The sequence below is a fragment of the Styela clava genome, chromosome 5 (assembly GCF_964204865.1).
Source record: "Styela clava chromosome 5, kaStyClav1.hap1.2, whole genome shotgun sequence".
Lineage (NCBI taxonomy): Eukaryota > Metazoa > Chordata > Ascidiacea > Stolidobranchia > Styelidae > Styela > Styela clava.
Genome location: NC_135254.1, coordinates 24,640,361 through 24,658,603, shown reverse-complemented (window position 1 = coordinate 24,658,603; position 18,243 = coordinate 24,640,361). Strand labels below are relative to the sequence as shown.

The 18,243-nt window shown below is 35.5% G+C and overlaps 1 protein-coding gene across 2 annotated transcripts; it reads left to right on the top strand.

Moving 5' to 3' along the window:
- Nucleotides 1-13,740: 13,740 nt before the first annotated feature.
- Nucleotides 13,741-17,707, top strand: LOC144422759 (glucose-6-phosphate exchanger SLC37A4-like). Of its 2 annotated transcripts, none has more exons than XM_078112540.1 (5): nucleotides 13,741-15,314; nucleotides 15,646-16,066; nucleotides 16,543-16,624; nucleotides 16,717-16,988; nucleotides 17,280-17,416. In XM_078112540.1, the coding sequence occupies exons 1-4, from the start codon at nucleotides 14,929-14,931 to the stop codon at nucleotides 16,974-16,976; spliced, it is 1,149 nt and encodes a 382-aa protein (XP_077968666.1). In that variant the 5' UTR covers nucleotides 13,741-14,928; the 3' UTR covers nucleotides 16,977-16,988; nucleotides 17,280-17,416. The 2 variants fall into 2 exon arrangements, with proteins under 2 accessions (XP_077968666.1, XP_077968665.1); XM_078112539.1 differs by having other exon boundaries at nucleotides 13,745-15,314; nucleotides 16,717-16,965; nucleotides 17,280-17,707.
- Nucleotides 17,708-18,243: the final 536 nt, after the last annotated feature.

Genomic DNA, 18,243 nt, shown 5'->3' with positions numbered 1-18,243 from the left:
AATATTATGTTGTTGTTGTTCTTATTGTTGTTCTTAGTGTCCTTGTTCTTTGACACGTTTTGAAGAAATCGCTTTTCTCTTCGAATACTTGACCAATTGCTTTGAAATTTTCAGTGGTTGAAGATAAAATTTCTCTCCAGAAGGCTATTACTTTATTTTTTTCGCTTTGACGTCATCAAAATTATTCTCACTGGGTGGCGCTACGTTTCCATATATTTGAGCATAGCTCTCTTGTTATTGGACACGTAGTGGACATAGCGATCGTTTCAATATTATGTTGTTGTTGTTCTTATTGTTGTTCTTAGTGTCCTTGTTCTTTGACACGTTTTGAAGAAATCGCTTTTCTCTTCGAATACTGGACCAATTGCTTTGAAATTTTCAGTGGTTGAAGATAAAATTTTTCTCCAGAAGGCTAATACTTTTTTTTTTCGATATGACGTCATCAAAATTATTGCCACTGAGTGGCGCTACGTGTCCATATATTTGAGCATAGCTCTCTTGTTGGACACGTAGTGGACATAGCGATCGTTTCAATATTATGTTGTTGTTGTTCTTATTGTTGTTCTTAGTGTCCTTGTTCTTTGACACGTTTTGAAGAAATCGCTTTTCTTTTCGAATACTGGACCAATTGCTTTGAAATTTTCAGTGGTTGAAGATAAAACTTTTCTCCAGAAGGCTATTACTTTTTTTTTTCGCTATGACGTCATCAAAATTATTGCCACTGGGTGGCGCTACGTGTCCATATATTTGAGCATAGCTCTCTTGTTATTGGACACGTAGTGGACATAGCGATCGTTTCAATATTATGTTGTTGTTGTTCTTAGTGTCCTTGTTCTTTGACATGTTTTGAAGAAATCGCTTTTCTCTTCGAATACTGGACCAATTGCTTTGAAATTTTCAGTGGTTGAAGATAAAATTTTTCTCCAGAAGGCTATTACTTTTTTTCTCTCGCTATGACGTCATCAAAATTATTCCCACTGGGTGGCGCTACGTGTCCATATATTTGAGCATAGCTCTCTTGTTGGACACGTAGTGGACATAGCGATCGGTTCAATATTATGTTGTTGTTGTTCTTATTGTTGTTCTTAGTGTCCTTGTTCTTTGAAACGTTTTGAAGAAATCGCTTTTCTCTTCGAATACTGGACCAATTGCTTTGAAATTTTCAGTGGTTGAAGATAAAATTTTTCTCCAGAAGGCTTTTACTTTTTTTTTCGCTATGACGTCATCAAAATTATTCCCACTGGGTGGCGCTACGTGTCCATATATTTGAGCATAGCTCTCTTGTTGTTATTATTATTATTTGTCTCCATCATTTTTTTTGAAAAAAACGCTTTTCTCTTTGACTACTGGACTAATTGCTTTGAAATTTTCAGTGAGTAAAGATTGATTTTTTTGCCAGAAGGCTATTACTTTTATTTATTTCTAAATTTCCCATGAAATCTGATATTTAGTCTAAAATTTCGCTATAATATTTAATCCATGGGAACACTGGCTGTCCGGTTTGATTCTGTAAATTATTTCTACGCGAAACTCGGAATTTTTTGTGGGTACCGGTGGCGTCAAAGATAAATACTGCTTCGCTCTGGTTAACGTGTCCATATATTTGAGCACAGCTCTCTTGTTCTGTTATATGCTCGTTGTGGGTTGGAGCAATTTAGTTGTGGCTGTTTTAGTTAGATTTTCAGTGTTTTAGGGCTTTTTAATTCTGTGAAATTATTTCTAGTTCTTAAGTAAGTTAGCAAGTGTGTTTAGTTTTGATTTTATGGCTATGAGATTAGGATAGGTTTAGATATTGGCTCGGCGGTGTGGCGCATCTCCCAGTACAGGTAGTCTACCGTATCCTGCTGTCAGGCTGTTACTGTGTTATGTTAGTCAATACGGTACGAGTACGGTATATTACTTGAGGGATTGATAGAGGCGACCCCCCCACACACACATCAAACCAGGCGCTTGCTTTCTTGAGAGAAAAGTGGGCACCTTAATTATCGGATTTAAATCTTTTTTTGATATGTAGGGCGTACGAAGGACTATTTGTATCCGGACAATTCTCAAACGTTTATTGAACTCAAGGCTGCAATTGCAGAAATAAAATAGAGAAATACCCAAAGAAGAGTGGTTGACAATGTTGCAAAAATAATGAAATTCTTTTTTCAATGCTGAAGAGATCATTTGGAACATATTGTAAATCTAGAAACAACATAATTTTTGTGCAAAACGTCATAGATTTTCGGGTCTCATGTAGTTTCGTACCTATCATACTTCTAGTGGGCGAAGCATGACAATTTCACGTATCAATCCTAACCCCCACCTGACTACACCATCCAAAAATTACGTCAACACGACGTCACAGTGACGTAATAGAGCCCTTCAAACTATACTAACTGCCATCCACGACGCGCAAATGAGCACCCAAAATCGAACAGTTATTTCTCTCGTTTTCTCGTCGCACCGATTCCAATGGACCTTTCCCCGACCTTTGACCCCCGAAAAATTCTTCCTATAGTTTACCATTGCAAAATGTTCGGGGCTGTTTTAAGAGTGCTTTTGCGAGTTGGCGCCTGTAAAATGGGGTATGTGTTTTAAACCATCATTATGAATCATCGCATACAAAAATCTGTTTTTTGAAAGTACCGATAAAGAATTTTAGCCTAGTCTATCACAGCTATTTCTACACTAATTTTCTATTATTGCAATAAAATTAAAACTCCTAGGAGGACAGAGTAATCATTGAATTATCTGATTTATATTTAAGTTTCCGAAACACAACTGAAAACGAGGTAATGTTTACGACCACGCTTGAAAATCTGTCTGAGTGAGAAAAGTGTCTGAGCGGATGCGAAAAGGGAGCATTGTTACGTCACATTTTGCATCATGCTAATTGGCTAATGTCAACATAAGGGTGTTGTACTTACACTACTGCTTCAAAACACCATACAGCCATAGAACCCGATAGTAAAATGAAGTCGTTATTCAATACAGTACAACGAAACGTGAGCGAAGTGCATGGTGAAAGAAGCATATGCCGTATGCGCTAGATTAGTATTATTATGAAACAATACGGATTTAAAAAAAAGTGATATTATCTATTCTACGCTAAGCGAAAATTTCCAACACCGAAATCACAAGCAAACTAGTTTGAACCAAAACATAGCAGTAAATGACATAAAATATCACACTTCTTGTGAGTTCCCGTATTGATGTCAGCGCCCCCAATCGGCCAGTTTGACAGCCAGCGTCCCCCAATAGACCTTATTCATTAAAAACCCATCCTACGCGCAAAAAGAAAAGTTATTGAAATTTTTTTTTTTTAACATTAGCTCTTATGGGGAATGTGATCACCAGAGCAGAAATTTGCATTTTTTGTAATTTTCTAGATATCTTTCAATGTAGACGTGAGCAGTTTTGAAGATAGAATATTTTTTACATCTTTTTTGATATTTTTATCATGATAAACATGGTCAAGATTTTTGATAATCGTTCATTAAAATTTTAATGAGCGCGGTGTTTCCGATGACGTCATTCTCACTAGACCATGAGATTCTGCCAACGCGCCGTGCTCTGTGGGATATGCGCTGCAAATGCAGCACTAATGTCGCTTTGGGTACGGTACCGGTACTGGAAGCGTTTAACATTGACAATCTATAACCCATACCATTTCTATCGCGTTTTTTTACTGGTTTTACGCATTTATACCTGTACAGCTAGCAATCATTATACTGTTAAACTACAGCTATATTAATTACAGAATTGTATCTCTGTATCTTACAATCCTCAATTTAGTATTGTAATAGCTTACCGGTATGGTACTACCTTAAAAAAATGTCAGTGACGTTTACCTATTTCAGTAAGCTACTTGCACTTTCAACAGGGTCTTTAATTTTTAAATATCCTACTGCACTCCAATAGGCAGGATAAGTTGTACGGTACCGGTATACAAAAAAGATGAATATCTCCAACCTATAAATAATGGTACAATACCGGTCTCCTAACTACTGAACTAGGTTAAAAAACACGACCAAATACGAGAGAGAGATTTATTTTGTCAACCAGAATACAAGCATTGTATCAATAAAAATTATATACAAAACACACAGTTATTCGGTATAGACTGGGGAGCGATACGACCATCACAGTCAGCTCCCCCTGCCCCCCATGTTCGCTATCAAGCTTTGAACAATTTAACAAAAACTCCTTAGAGGAAGGGTTGATTAAGTTACGGAACATTTTTGGATTCGGTTAAAAATGTAGTCCATTATTAAACCACTGCTTTTTTTTGTAGATTTTCACTTAGTGGACACTTAGCAAGTACGACAGTTAATTTATAAAAAAATAAAGTGTAAATTAATAACAAATCAGTAGAAGTCAGCTCGGGTATTCAAACATGTGATGATTGAAGTGAGAAAAAAATTTGAAGTCACGTTTAGGATATTACATCTATCAAGCTTCAAATGCTAATGGCATTAATGAAAAGAATATGCGAAATGAAGACTGAAGTTTCCATCTGAGACATTGAAAGACGCTAAAACCTTATAGACTTGATAGTGTGGAAAGCCTCCTCACAATGCAGTAATAATGGGCAATGGCACCTATATTTATAATATCATTATACAGGCTTCAAGTTGAACTATATGTTTTATTAAAATATCCATCTTTGCTAATAAATGCTGAAAATCATTTATTTCAATCTGCTGAGTGATTAGGGCCAGAAATTTGCTGTAGGACCATCACCAGGGCTGGATTTACCAATAGGCTAGGCAGGCTGGACCCTAGAGCCTCGAAAATTCTAATACGCTACTTTGTCTAGAGGTGTAATAAGGCTCAGTTTTAGTGCGCTAAACAGAACATTTATTTATCTGAAGTTTGACTTAGGCCCACATAACGAGCTCGAACCAAGTTTTTGCCCACCAATATCGACGTGAACTCGTACTGAATTTAACGGGGCGAATTCTGAGCTGAGGGAATTTAATGCAAATTTTTTTATAAGGAAGTATTTTACAAAATAGTTAACAAGACTCATATCAGCATCCAAATTATTTTTAGGCATCTTTGCTGACTACAAAGGGCCTGAAGTGAAGAATATAAGAAGAATATGTATATATATATTGGTTATTTGTTTCATAAAAATATATTGACGAATGTCCACGTTGATATAGAGAACATGTCTTGAATGGCTTGAAATGGATCCCACACTCTGTTTTCACACTTGAGCAACTGATCCTAAATTATCTTCTTGACTTCTGCGCATTGGCTTGAAAAGTATTTTTCTCGACAGATTCCCTAAATCCGTCAAATGCAACAATCCCAGGACTGAGTGTGGAATGACAAAAGCAAACCACTAAAATCAGTCTCGGACGTGTTGAATTTTCTTCGAAAGTAGAAATCAATAAACTTTGTATTTTTGTACAGCATTCATAATATAAAATACGGTTCATGTTTCGTCTTCAGCGCATGGTTCAAAAAATACATCATAGCGCACTATTCCCTGTGGAATTATGGAACTTGAATCTTTGATTTATGTTATCAGACGTTGCGTGGACAAGACTCGTCGCACAGTTCCTGCTTGTGGTGCGTTCGAAAATGCCTTAACTTCGTTTATATCATTTGTCTATATCTAGTGTTATTCGCTCTCTCTATCACTTCGTTTACATCTTTAAACTTATAAATGGCTCAAAAATGCATAAAAAAAATTGGGGATTTCTATATGCGTTCTCAATTTCAATTATGGATAACAATCGGCAAAAAAAGGCAATCGCGGACGCCAATAGTGACTTTTTCAGTCTTCCAAAAATATCAAAAGACCCCGGATTTATTTATATGTTTTTCAAGTGTCAAATTCACGGCCTTAATATATATATATACCGTGTTTCCCCGAAAATAAGACCTAATCAGAATTTTTAAAATGATGTAAGCCCTCCCCTTAAAATAAGAAAGGAAGAAATCTCTCCTACACGTTTTAAGTGATTAAAAATCTATGTTTTGCAGTTATTTTGAATAAAACGTGTTATTTATGAGTAAATGGATATAGGTTTTCATATTTTATATATTTGATCATCTGATAATTCTCTACTTTGTAATTTTGTTTTTGATAAATGAAGATATAAGACATTCCCCGAAAATAAGCCCTAGTGTTTATTTTCCGGAAGAAAATCAAAATTAGAACCAGTCATATTTTCAGGGAAACACGGTATATAATTTATCTGTGAAATTTAGATTCATTCATGGGTTGTATTGACTCTATTAAAAAGGTTTAGCATTTAAATTAGGTAAAGTAGTTTCAACCTACTCAGGAGTATTAATCGTTCAGTTACAATTCTAAAATTTATTGTGGGGCCCCGTGAATAATAGTCCACAATTACAACACTAGATCGACTTCAATGTCATCCCATTATCTATTCCGCCAAACTTATTCAAAGACACCAAAATCCTTCAAACACAAAAGGGCAATTAAGGGAAATGCTGTATGACCTGGTAAAAAGAGAAGCATGTACCACACACTATTCAAAATAAAGATAAAAAAAAAACAAATTACCTTAAATGATAGCAATAATTGAGTTTGATGTGTTTTCGAGATCTTTCGAGTCCCGAAATCAAAATAACAGTATGTGAGCTAATGACCCAGACTATATATAATAATATTACACTATTCCTGATAAAACCCATAATTTGCCTATATTTTGGAGCGAAATATGTCTTTTTGCAAATTTTATCCTAAATTGACAATTGCCCCCCCCCCCCCCCCCCCCTCGATACAATCTTTTTCAACATTTTTGTACAAACACCTTAATATAGGCTACTTACTTTTACTGGTCTTGTGTAAATGGGGGACCTTAATTGTAAGACATTTATTTTTTTGGAGCGAAATACCGTAAATGCTCGTTTTAACGCCCGGTCTTGATTAAGGGCCGTTTGAATAGCCGCCCGTGTGAACAGGACATAAAAATAAATAAGGGCCGGTGCTTGAATACCCGCCCGATGTAAAAGTGATTTTTCGGTGGTAGAGAACAATAGGAAATAGGAAGCGCTTTTGTCACAACGCTGTTGAATTTTAAGCGCTGGTAGATAACACACACGCCATAGGCGTCCAATCACATAACAGTTAGCATTGATTACGTAACACAGTGGTTCTCAAACTACTTGTAACTACTAATTTTTGTTATTCTCGTTTAAATCATACCAGAGAACTGGAAATACCAATATATATATAATATATTTTTTAATTATTGTAACGAACGAAAATAACAAGCGCCCGTGCTTGAATAAGGGCCGGTTTGAATAAGGGCCCGGTTAGTGAGTTGGTTGAAAAAAATAGGCGCCCGGGCTATAAAACGAGCAAATACGGTATGTCTTTTTGCCAAGTTTATCATAAAATTGACGTTTGGGTCAGATTTAAACGGGAATAAATATATCTTCACCTAATACAAACATTTTCAAACTCGTTGTATAAACATTTTAATATATTTGCTTTTACTGGCCTTGGTTTAAATGAGGGGACGTACTTGTAAGGCACTTATTTTTTAGGGTGGAATAAGCCTTTTTAAATATTTTTTTTTTTTTTATAAATTGACGATTGCGCCAGGTTCAAACGAGAATAAAAATATCTTCCCTAATACAATCTTTCTTGGCACATTTTCATGAAATGGCCTGTGTGCAAAGTTTGAATGATAATGAACTCGTGATTCATTTTCACGAAGTTAGCATCAGGAGTTTTATTTCTGAATTATGCCGTTCTTGTTGTTTTGCGAGTGGCTTCATTTATTATTGTCTGATAAAGTTTTTGTTATGGACTTTCCCCGACTTTTGATCCCCAAAAAATTTTCCCTATACTTTACCATTGCAAAATTTTCGGGGCTAATTTCAGAGTGCTTTTGCGAGTTGGCGCCTGTAAAAAGGGTTATGTGTTTCAAACCAATATTATGATTCATCGCATACAACAATCTGTTTTTAAAATTTTTTAGGCTAGTCTATCACAGCTATTTCCACACTAATTTCTTATGACTGCAATTAAATTATATAACTTCTAGGAAGACAGAGTGATCATTGAATTATTTGATTCATATTCAAATTTCCGAAACACAACAGAAAACTAACGAATAGAGTGCAGGGACCGTACCGGGGTTCTATTAATATCCTTTCTTCCTTTCTTTATAAACGTCGTAGTACGGTGTGCTATATATACTTCGTTAGCTCTTTGTGTACAGTATCACAGTTTTGAGTTCTTGAGATATTTATTAATAGTAGTATCATACAAATCACACAGAAAGTCAACTATCTCTTTTTTCTTTCATCTTTCAGTCCCTTCTTCCTTCTAGTTCATCGGCTTATATATTCGGCAGAACAAATGGTGCGTTATAAGTGTCAAATCGTTAACACTCTTGATGTTGTCGCATCATCTGTTCGGCCGGTATAATTGAGGTTGACACCACAGGCTTCGCAGCTGGGTTTTTCACTATTCTGATTTAGGGTGCGGATGGAAGCTGAATTAATGTGGTGATAATAATTTACGGGGGTGGGGCTATACTACACGACAATCGAAGGTGATTGATACCAGCATAAGTTACCCCTGAGATTTTATAAAGGGCGGTGTACATATGAGGGTGGGAGGGGGAGGCTGTAGTGTCAAGCAATAAATCGCAAAATATGAAAATGATTAAACTTCACAAACAATGGTGAGACATTGAGACGGACGGAAATAATTAATGAATGAGATAAAATGAGGGAAAACTAGAATCGAATGAAAGTGATTAATAAAGTATATACGATATAATTTCTACGCATGCGTTTACATATCTTTAAATATTATGAGCAACAATTGTATATATATAATAAAATGTAAAATGTAGTGAATATGAGCTATTATGTACGCAGTATAAATATGAATACAACAGCAAAATAAAAATTGTGATTAGCAATCAATTATACATTATTAAATTACAGAATAATAAAAGTGCTATATATTAGAGTCATTTTGAATGTACGGGATGTGCGGCGTGCCTTGGTATAGCCGCTTTCGTTTTGACATCTGTTATGTCATGCTGTCACGAATAAAAATTAACAAATAGGACGCAAACAATAATGTGTGCGGGCAAAACATAATCAAATATGGGGGCAGAACGGAAATCATCGATAATTAACAAACAATAAAATACAGAAAATGTTAGAAAGCCATAAACAAAAGGTTAGGCAACATCCCGGCGATGTTAAGGCTTTGTAAGGAATGAAAAGGCGTGCTCCAAAGCATTACGAAGTCTGTTGTTAACGTACTGGACGAGCATGATGTATTGGCGCTTTTCTAGTACTCCCCAATGGAGTCGAAACTTCAAAGCATTTGCGCTTTAATTAAGTTTGTGTGCGACATGGAAGCAGCACGTTATTCTCATCTTCGCTATTCGCGTCGTGAGATAAAATAAACAATCGACGTAAAAAGTCAATTGGTTCACAACTCGCATTTATGCGAGTCAGAGAAGGGCACAACGATATGACTCTGGCGTTGACTTGTGCCAGAGTGTAGTATAAATAAGTATTTATAAAACTTTGGCCAGTTCTAAAAGTGAACTTTCGGCCGAGATAATAATGTTAAGTAAAATAAGAGCGCCAATACATGCTTTCGATTAAAAACAGTTGAGCGATCATTCCGCTCACCGGTGTACTTGTCAGCCAACAGACTGTCGCAATGCAAATGTGGAACTAGCTGTCATTTTTTTTTCACGTGCTATCGATAGCAGGGGACTTTCAAATGTTATAGCTATCCTATTTCAGTCCAACACAGCTCCCATTGCAGCATCGGGATATTGCCTTTCCGGGTTCAATATGCGCTCGCTAACAAATTACCCAATAGCTAATGTCGAAGGAATGATTCCTTCGGCGATGTTCAAAATAATCCGTTTTTAATTGTTCACCCAAAATGAATCCTGTAGTCAGAACCAATCGTCGGAATTTAGTAATCGTATGGGTCTTTTGTTACTAGAAGTTCAGGTTTTGATCTGGAGATAATTTGTTAGAAAACATGGTAATTACGTTCGCCACCTTGCTAGCAGATGCCACGAGGAATTTCCACAGAATTTCTTTCTGATTCGGCAGTCCCCGAAAATTGCAGGGCTGCATAGATCTGTAGGCCCGATAGCAGATGCTATTATCAGGGGGTCATGAAAGGTTAAGAAAGAATCGGTGTCGTAAAAAATTTCTGGTGTCATCGTGCTTCCGTTGATAGCGACGATGTTTGTGGTTGTTCGGAGATCGGCGAGGTTGTTTGATGTCAGTGATTACGAACGGTGTCATAAACATATGGCCTGGAGCGTATGGCTGAAAATGCGGATCGTTCGGATCTTGTCTGTTAAGAATTCTTCCCGTGTCCATGTGGGTTTCATTTATTGCAGGTAAAACTGTTTCAGCAACAGCATTGGTTAACACAGGATAAACACAGGGCGATGAATAAACTTGTGGAACCATTTCTAGACGATTAATATCTGTTGTACCGTTAACGTGTTGAGACGTTTCCGGTTGCTCAGGAGATAACGCAATTTCCACAGTATTACTTTGAATGTCATTTGGAGTGGGATACGGGCAATGTTCCCTCTAATTTTTTGTAGTATGTGTGCGCAGAAATTTTGGTGTGTGCGCACTTTTTTGGGAATGACTAATATTTGTGCAAAACCAATGAAGAAATTTTGGTGTTCTAACCGGGTAATAAGTGGGCCAACAACAAACTTTCTCAACCTGCCAACCGAGCGCATTGTTACATTACATCGAAATACGTCTGTGCGCAGTAAATCTATGCGTGTGCGCAGCCTCTGAAATCTGTGTGCGCGCGCACACGCGCACACCTTAGAGGGAACACTGGATACGGGTAATCATTATTGGAAATTTCTTTATGATTAATACCATAGAGAATGTTTCTTGTCTGGGTGCTAGATATAACGGCTTCTGAAATCGTTTTGTTAACAAAATATACATTGCTTTTGTTTCCTTTTCCGGATGAAGAGTTGATAAATTGAACCTTTGGAAATTCTGGCTCACGTAACAAAAATCGGTCACGTAGCTTTTTTGAGGGGGTAAGAATATTAAAAAGAAAATTGTTCATATTGATGGCTAATAGTTAATAATATACTCGTATACAAATAAAAATGAACAAAATGGAACACATAAAAAAATGATTGAATTAGACGTACCGGTTATTGAACAGTTCTATACACATATATATATTCTTCTTGCTGTTGTCTTTATAATTTCCGTATCCAAAAATTACTGCTTTTTAATTAATGTTCTTATGACAATTCACTTTATTTCGAGTTCAGTTATGCTCCGAGTGCTTTAATAAGTTGTTACTTGTATCCGTTTAATTCTTTTCAGGAACAATTGATGATAACGTTCAATTTCTGTTTTTACTCGAACAACGAATAATCTTGTTTGCTGTTTAAGTATCTGACTCCATTCAGAAATTGTTAATCAATATCGTGCGATATAACTCCAATCAGATAGCGGTTCTTTTTGTCCGGGGTCACCAAATGCAGGGACCGTACCGGGGTTCTATTAATATCCTTTCTTCCTTTCTTTATAAACGTCGTAGTACGGTGTGCTATATATACTTCGTTAGCTCTTTGTGTACAGTATCACAGTTTTGAGTTCTTGAGATATTTATTAATAGTAGTATCATACAAATCACACAGAAAGTCAACTATCTCTTTTTTCTTTCATCTTTCAGTCCCTTCTTCCTTCTAGTTCATCGGCTTATATATTCGGCAGAACAAATGGTGCGTTATAAGTGTCAAATCGTTAACACTCTTGATGTTGTCGCATCATCTGTTCGGCCGGTATAATTGAGGTTGACACCACAGGCTTCGCAGCTGGGTTTTTCACTATTCTGATTTAGGGTGCGGATGGAAGCTGAATTAATGTGGTGATAATAATTTACGGGGGTGGGGCTATACTACACGACAATCGAAGGTGGCCCAATGATACCAGCAAGAGTTCAAAAACGCGAAAACGAGGTAATGTTTACGACCACGCTTAAAAATCTGTCCGAGTGAGAAAAGTGTGTGAGCGGATGCGAAAAGGGAACATTGTTACGTCACCTTTTGCATCTTGCTAATTGGCCAATGTCACGAAGTAAACAAGAAAGTCGATGCCCGGGGAAAGGTCCATTAATCAATTTAGTCCACATGAATATTATAAAAGCGTAATTGATTTTATGAAAACTTATAGTTTAAATAGGAATGATATTAAAATGGGTGAACATAGAATTATATATGATAAAATTTTAAAAAGTATTAATGGGGAAAGACTTGTAATTATCCGTAATTCAAATCTCAGTATAACTTGTAACAGTATTCATAATAAAATTTTGGCAAATTATATGAGGACCTTCAACTATAAGTTAATAGGGGATATTCTACCCTTGAAAACAAAACCAGAGATCAAAAGAGTAGCAGGGAATGAATTATGTTTATTATGTAATATAGAACCTGAGTTTGTGTCACATATTTTTATGTTTTGTGAGTTTACTCAGAAAATTTATGATGATTTTGTTTCCTTAATTATATTAAAATTAATTAGAATAAATTTTGTTATAAATTATGATTCTTGTATATTATTGAATTTTAATGATCCTTTATTTAGTCATATAACATCATTAGATTTGAATGCAATTATTCTTTTATTATCAATAGTGCGATATAAAATTTGGATAATGAGAAATTCTATAATATTTGAAAATAAAACACCTGACATTGCTCTCCTTAAAAAACAGATAAAAATGGCCCTAATGTATAGAAAAAATATAGAAAATTCCAGAGTAGACAAACCCTTTGAAAAAGAATTACAAAATTTATGTAAAGCATTAATTTAGATATTAAATCAGGTTTATAATAAGTTTTTTGTATTTACTAATTTTGTGTTTTTTCTTTTTTATTGTATTATATCATTGTAATTATTAAAATAACATTATTATCGATGGATACTTATTACTGATGAAACAAACTGGAAATACTGTGAAACTCAATTTAACAAATGGATCATGAATGGAATGTGGACTATAATTTATTTTATTTGTTTATTTATTTTTTACATATTTATTGAAATCACTCAATGAGTGAACCAATTAAAAAAAAAAAAAAAAAAAATCAATTATTCACAATTTATATATTTAATCTGGCAACCCATTATGCATCAGCTGATTTTTCCATCGATGCGGAATTATATCTAGTTAAACCTAAACCTAACCTCAAATAGTCTACATCAGGCCTGCACAACATACGGCCCGCTTGATACTTCTGTGCGGCCCGCGGGTGATTTGGAAACACGCCACTTCTCGGGTCTAACAATCAAAGACGGCATTGTTATGCAAGCGCGCCGCTACTCCGATCATATTCGAAATCGTGAGATTTCTGTTTTACACTAGTTTCAATAAATATCAAACTTTGTGTGAAATTGGTGTGCCCTTCGCAACCCTTAAAAGTCGTCGCTCAACCTCTCGCCCCCCAGTTTGCAAAACCCTGATTTAGATATCTCAGTAGTCAGACTGAATCATGCTCAAAACAATATCGGTATACAATCTCACACCCATTAGTGCATATTAGCAACATATTAATAACCCCGTTATTTTTTTCTAGCAGTTTATAAAACTGAAGTTTCTTTTTTGATTCAAATTTAGAACTTACCGTAAAAAACAATTTCTTCATTTATGAATAGTGCAGAAATTCTCGCACAAAGGATATTGCTATTTATTGTAAAATATATATATTGGAGCAGATTTTGTAGAAAAATGTAATTTAGCAGTCGAAAAAGTACAACAGAGGAAGATCTATTGCTACTAAACGGATTGTTTGTCTAGCCTACAATGGAAATATCCAATAATGGTAGATATGACTAAATAAATTGTCATACATATATTTGGGACGATTTTACAAAACTGAACCTGAGTAAAATATTTTCCTGCACTCAGTTTATACTGCAACAGGCAATACCTAATTCTAATAAAAAAGAAATATTGAAAATGAAGGGTGGGTTTTCAAGGATGATGAACCACTAAATATATATTTGCCATCTCATATGCAAAATACGGTACCTAGTTTTTACTCAATAAAATAAGATTCTTCATATTTTCAAGCTCCCCAGTAATGAAAGTGTTTCATTAAATTTAACTGTTTCACAATTTCATTTTGATTTGTAGTTCATCTTGTGAAATATGCCTATGTGGCAAAGTTTGCGGCCCGCCGGTCCTTCAAATTTATGCTTGCGGCCCTCGTGGTAATTTGAGTTGTGCAGGCCTGGTCTACATCAAAACTGTATTCATAAGAAAAGTGTTCCAACTTACCCAATATTTATCACCATCAGGGGCAGCCCTGCTATTACAGTCGACATGCTGTGGTTACGGCAACAAAATTGGTGGTATTCGATTTGCTGCCATAACCACGGCAGCTCGCTATTGATTTGTGGCAGCTAAAAAGTCAGTCGTCGTGGGTTTGGTCATAGCAGCCATGGTTTGGAAATCCCTCCCTGGTTTTGCGGCAGCTCTAGGCGCCACAAAATACTTGAAACTGCACTTGCGATTTCGGGTGATCGTCTGCGTGTTTTGGACGACCATCTGGGACGTCATAGTGACATAGTTTTGGTGACATAGTCAGGTGGGGGCTAGGAATGACATAGCCTATGCAAAAATTGTTCAGCCAGGCCAACTACTGACTTAGAAGTGTATGTGGTACTAAACTATACCAGACCCGTAAAATCTTTTGTTAAGGATTTTAATTTATGTGGATTCAAACATTTTAATAATGCTTTCAATTTTGTCAAACATGCTACAGCAAGTTCTATAGACCTAACTAGCCTACAGAACTAGACTAATTGAACATTTTTTGATAAGAATATTCAGCGTATCCGTACTGCAGTAGACTATATTAGCATTAAAATAAGTTGTTGATAAAAGTTTGATCAGGAATGAAGAAAAAGGCATCAGATCTCAAGTTTCAACAGAGAATAACTTTTTTAATACTTTTTCTTGGATATGCCACGTATATTCTGAATCGCAAATCCTTCACATTCAATATACCTACAATTAAAAGGGTTGAAAACATAGACACAGAATCAATTGGAAGTATAGTAAGTTCTCTTGCAATTGGGTATGCCATGGGAAAGTTCTTGTGTGGGGTCTTGGCTGATTCTAGCAGTCCAAAGTATTTGTTTTCTTTTGGATTAGTGTTTGGTGGGGGAATTAATATTATTTTCAGCAAGTCATCATCTCTACCAGCTTATGTTGCTTTATGGTTCTTCAATGGACTATTCCAGGGACCTGGGTGGCCATCATGTGCCAAGCTATTGAAGAGGTTAGTTCAATGTTTTGTTTACTGTTACTGTTCTACTATGGGGCAATTTTATTGTATGAACAACTTAGGATTTGTTCCACGTTCACTCACTTTTTTTTTCTGAATATGCCTCCAAAACAATTGTGCAAAGCAATTGTGACACACAAATCGTCTGTTCCTGCAATGGCCAGATTGTTTACTTTTGATATAGATTACTAACAAGGCTCTTCTAGGTTTTATTGAATCAAATGAACAATTATCAACAAGCTTGAATGCTGCCTGTGTTATACAGTGGCTATTTCCTCAATATCAAGGCTTCAGTTAATAAAGTATAACTAATGTTTTTATTTAGTTGGTATTCACCGACTGTTTTCGGAACATTATGGAGCATCCTGTCTGCAAGTATGAATGTAGCATCTACCATTGGTCCATTTATTTGCAATAGTATCGTAGGCTCATCGGGATCGTGGAGATACACTATGCAAGTTTTTGGAATGTTCTCTATTATTGCAGCAGCTTTTGTGTTAGCATTTGTTCATGATGAGCCAATTCATGCAGGATTTTCAACAAACAATCTTGAAAGGATAACAACAAATTCAAATACAATAACACATCAAGTACAAGAATCAATTAAAGAAGCCAAACCTGATTTTGTGTCGATGATGAAACGCATATTTGAGAGTCCATTTTTATATGTAATATCATTTGGATTTATGATAACTCTATTGTGTAAAGGTGTTCTCTCAACTTGGATTCCTCTCTATTTGATATCTGTAAGTATCACATTTGAATGGATTTTTGGGAGATGGAGGTATTTTGCTTCCAATGGTAAATTAGTATGGCGTAAACTTGCACCTTATTCACTTATGTGTGCTTTCGTGCGTCAGAATCCTTTGTTACTTGAATGATGGCTCATGGCTTTCTTCAGTGAAATCATCCCTATAGTATTCCAGTTATCATTGTATTTACAAAAGAGCAGAATGAATAGTAGACCTATGTTCATTGTAAGCATGAATTCATGTTTTTTTAATTTTTTAGAGTAACTTAAAATTATTGCTGTGGATATTTTGACTACCGGTATGTAGAAATTTTTGACTGCATGGAATTTTTATAATTCTTGCTATCATGAGTTATCAAGTAGCATGAGCATTTGAATTGATCTCAATCATATGAACCTGAATCAATACTAAGATTCAAAGGTGACATACTGACATCATGGTAAGAGTTCTGATTTTCTTATATATTTCAGAAAAAGGGTGCAACAAAGACAATGGCCTCGACTTTTGCTGCTGTGATGGAAATTGGTGGTGTTTTTGGTAGTGTGTCTGCAGGTATTTTGCTAAGCGCTGACTGTATGTAATTGCTGTTGTTCTCAATCGTGTTTTAATCATGTCATTAAACTTTATTCAAACATTGGTTTTAGGTGTAATCACTGACAAGATATGTATTTTGATGGCTAAACAGAAGAAGGGGAATCCGAGAAACTATTTTTTAATCCCAAGCATTATGACACTGGTTGTTGCAATGATGTTAATGAGAACATCACTATCTGATATTTCAAGTCAAATATCTTATGCATTATTGTTGGCTTTTTTAATTGGATTCTGCTTATATTCAATGCTAAGCATTGTGGGAGTGATGACAGTAGAAAGTTCAGCCAATGATATTTCAGGTGACCTTTAATTTTATGGACAGGTAAATGAACCTACTGTTTTGTTGGAAGTTTTATAAGATAGTTATTATAAATAGAACCAACTAATCAGGCCATATAACGGTATACCGTAATTTTCATGTAGTTATTCTGTTACAATTTCTTTGTCACCCATCAATCATAAAATATAAGATTCATTCTATTTTTATTAAAAAATAACAGTGGCTTTCAGGGTCTATGGAACTGTCGTGCATGCAGTCAAGCTGTCTTGTAGTTATCACATGTTAGAAATAATTTTGTAGCATAAGGATATTCACATAAGTTCTCTGTTGCAGGAAGCAGTCACGCAGTTGGTTCTCTCTTTGGAAACATTGGCTTGACTATGAGCGGACTTCCATTTTCTCTGATTGTAAAAAGCTATTCCTGGTCAACTGCATTTTTTGCCTTGGAATGCAGTATATGTTTGTTATTATTAGTTTCTGTTTTGTCACAAGGCATTCAGTGCAGTATTGGACACCAGAAACGAAAAGCGGACTGATTTCACGATTAATCATTTGTTTTATTATGTGCCAGTGGGAGGTTTGTTTTGCATGAAGTAGCGTTTATGTAACATGAGCAGGTGTCAATCATGGTAACAATAAATTTTTATACTCGAGTGTAGAAAAATGTATTTTACACAACCCTACATGCTGCTGTAGTTACTAAAGTTCAATACAACTGTGCAATGATTTTGTAAAACGAATAGAGTTCATATAAAAAATTGGGTGATTTATTTTGGTGTGACGGTGTGCCGTATGCTTAGGCCTATATTATCAGTATAAAAATCATGTTTCGGGAAGTACTGGGCAGTTCCCAATGAATATGAATATATATTCCTCTAAGCAGTATCTCTATGAATTCGTTCATTCATAGATTTGAGTGAATTGTATTTTAAAATGACACTGGATAATTAATCCGATCTTTTGTACACAGCCCCCGCCACCAATGCAAAAAATTGAGATTAGATAAAAACACCCTCGCCACGTTTTTAAATAACAAATTAGTAATTGTCCAGTTGGGTTTAGGTAGGAATAATTTGAATTTCCAGCGCAATCTGCACTCAACTGGATAATTACTCATTAGTTATAAATAGAGGGATTCCGATTTTTGCGATCTTGGCAATGGTCAAATGTGACTTTGAGCTATTCTTTTAGGACTGACTGCCATTTACGATTATTTTTAAGATATTGCCGAAGAAAAATTATGAGGTCTGCGTTAAAATCCCGAAGAGTACAATTGCGCAAAGTATTCAATCCATGA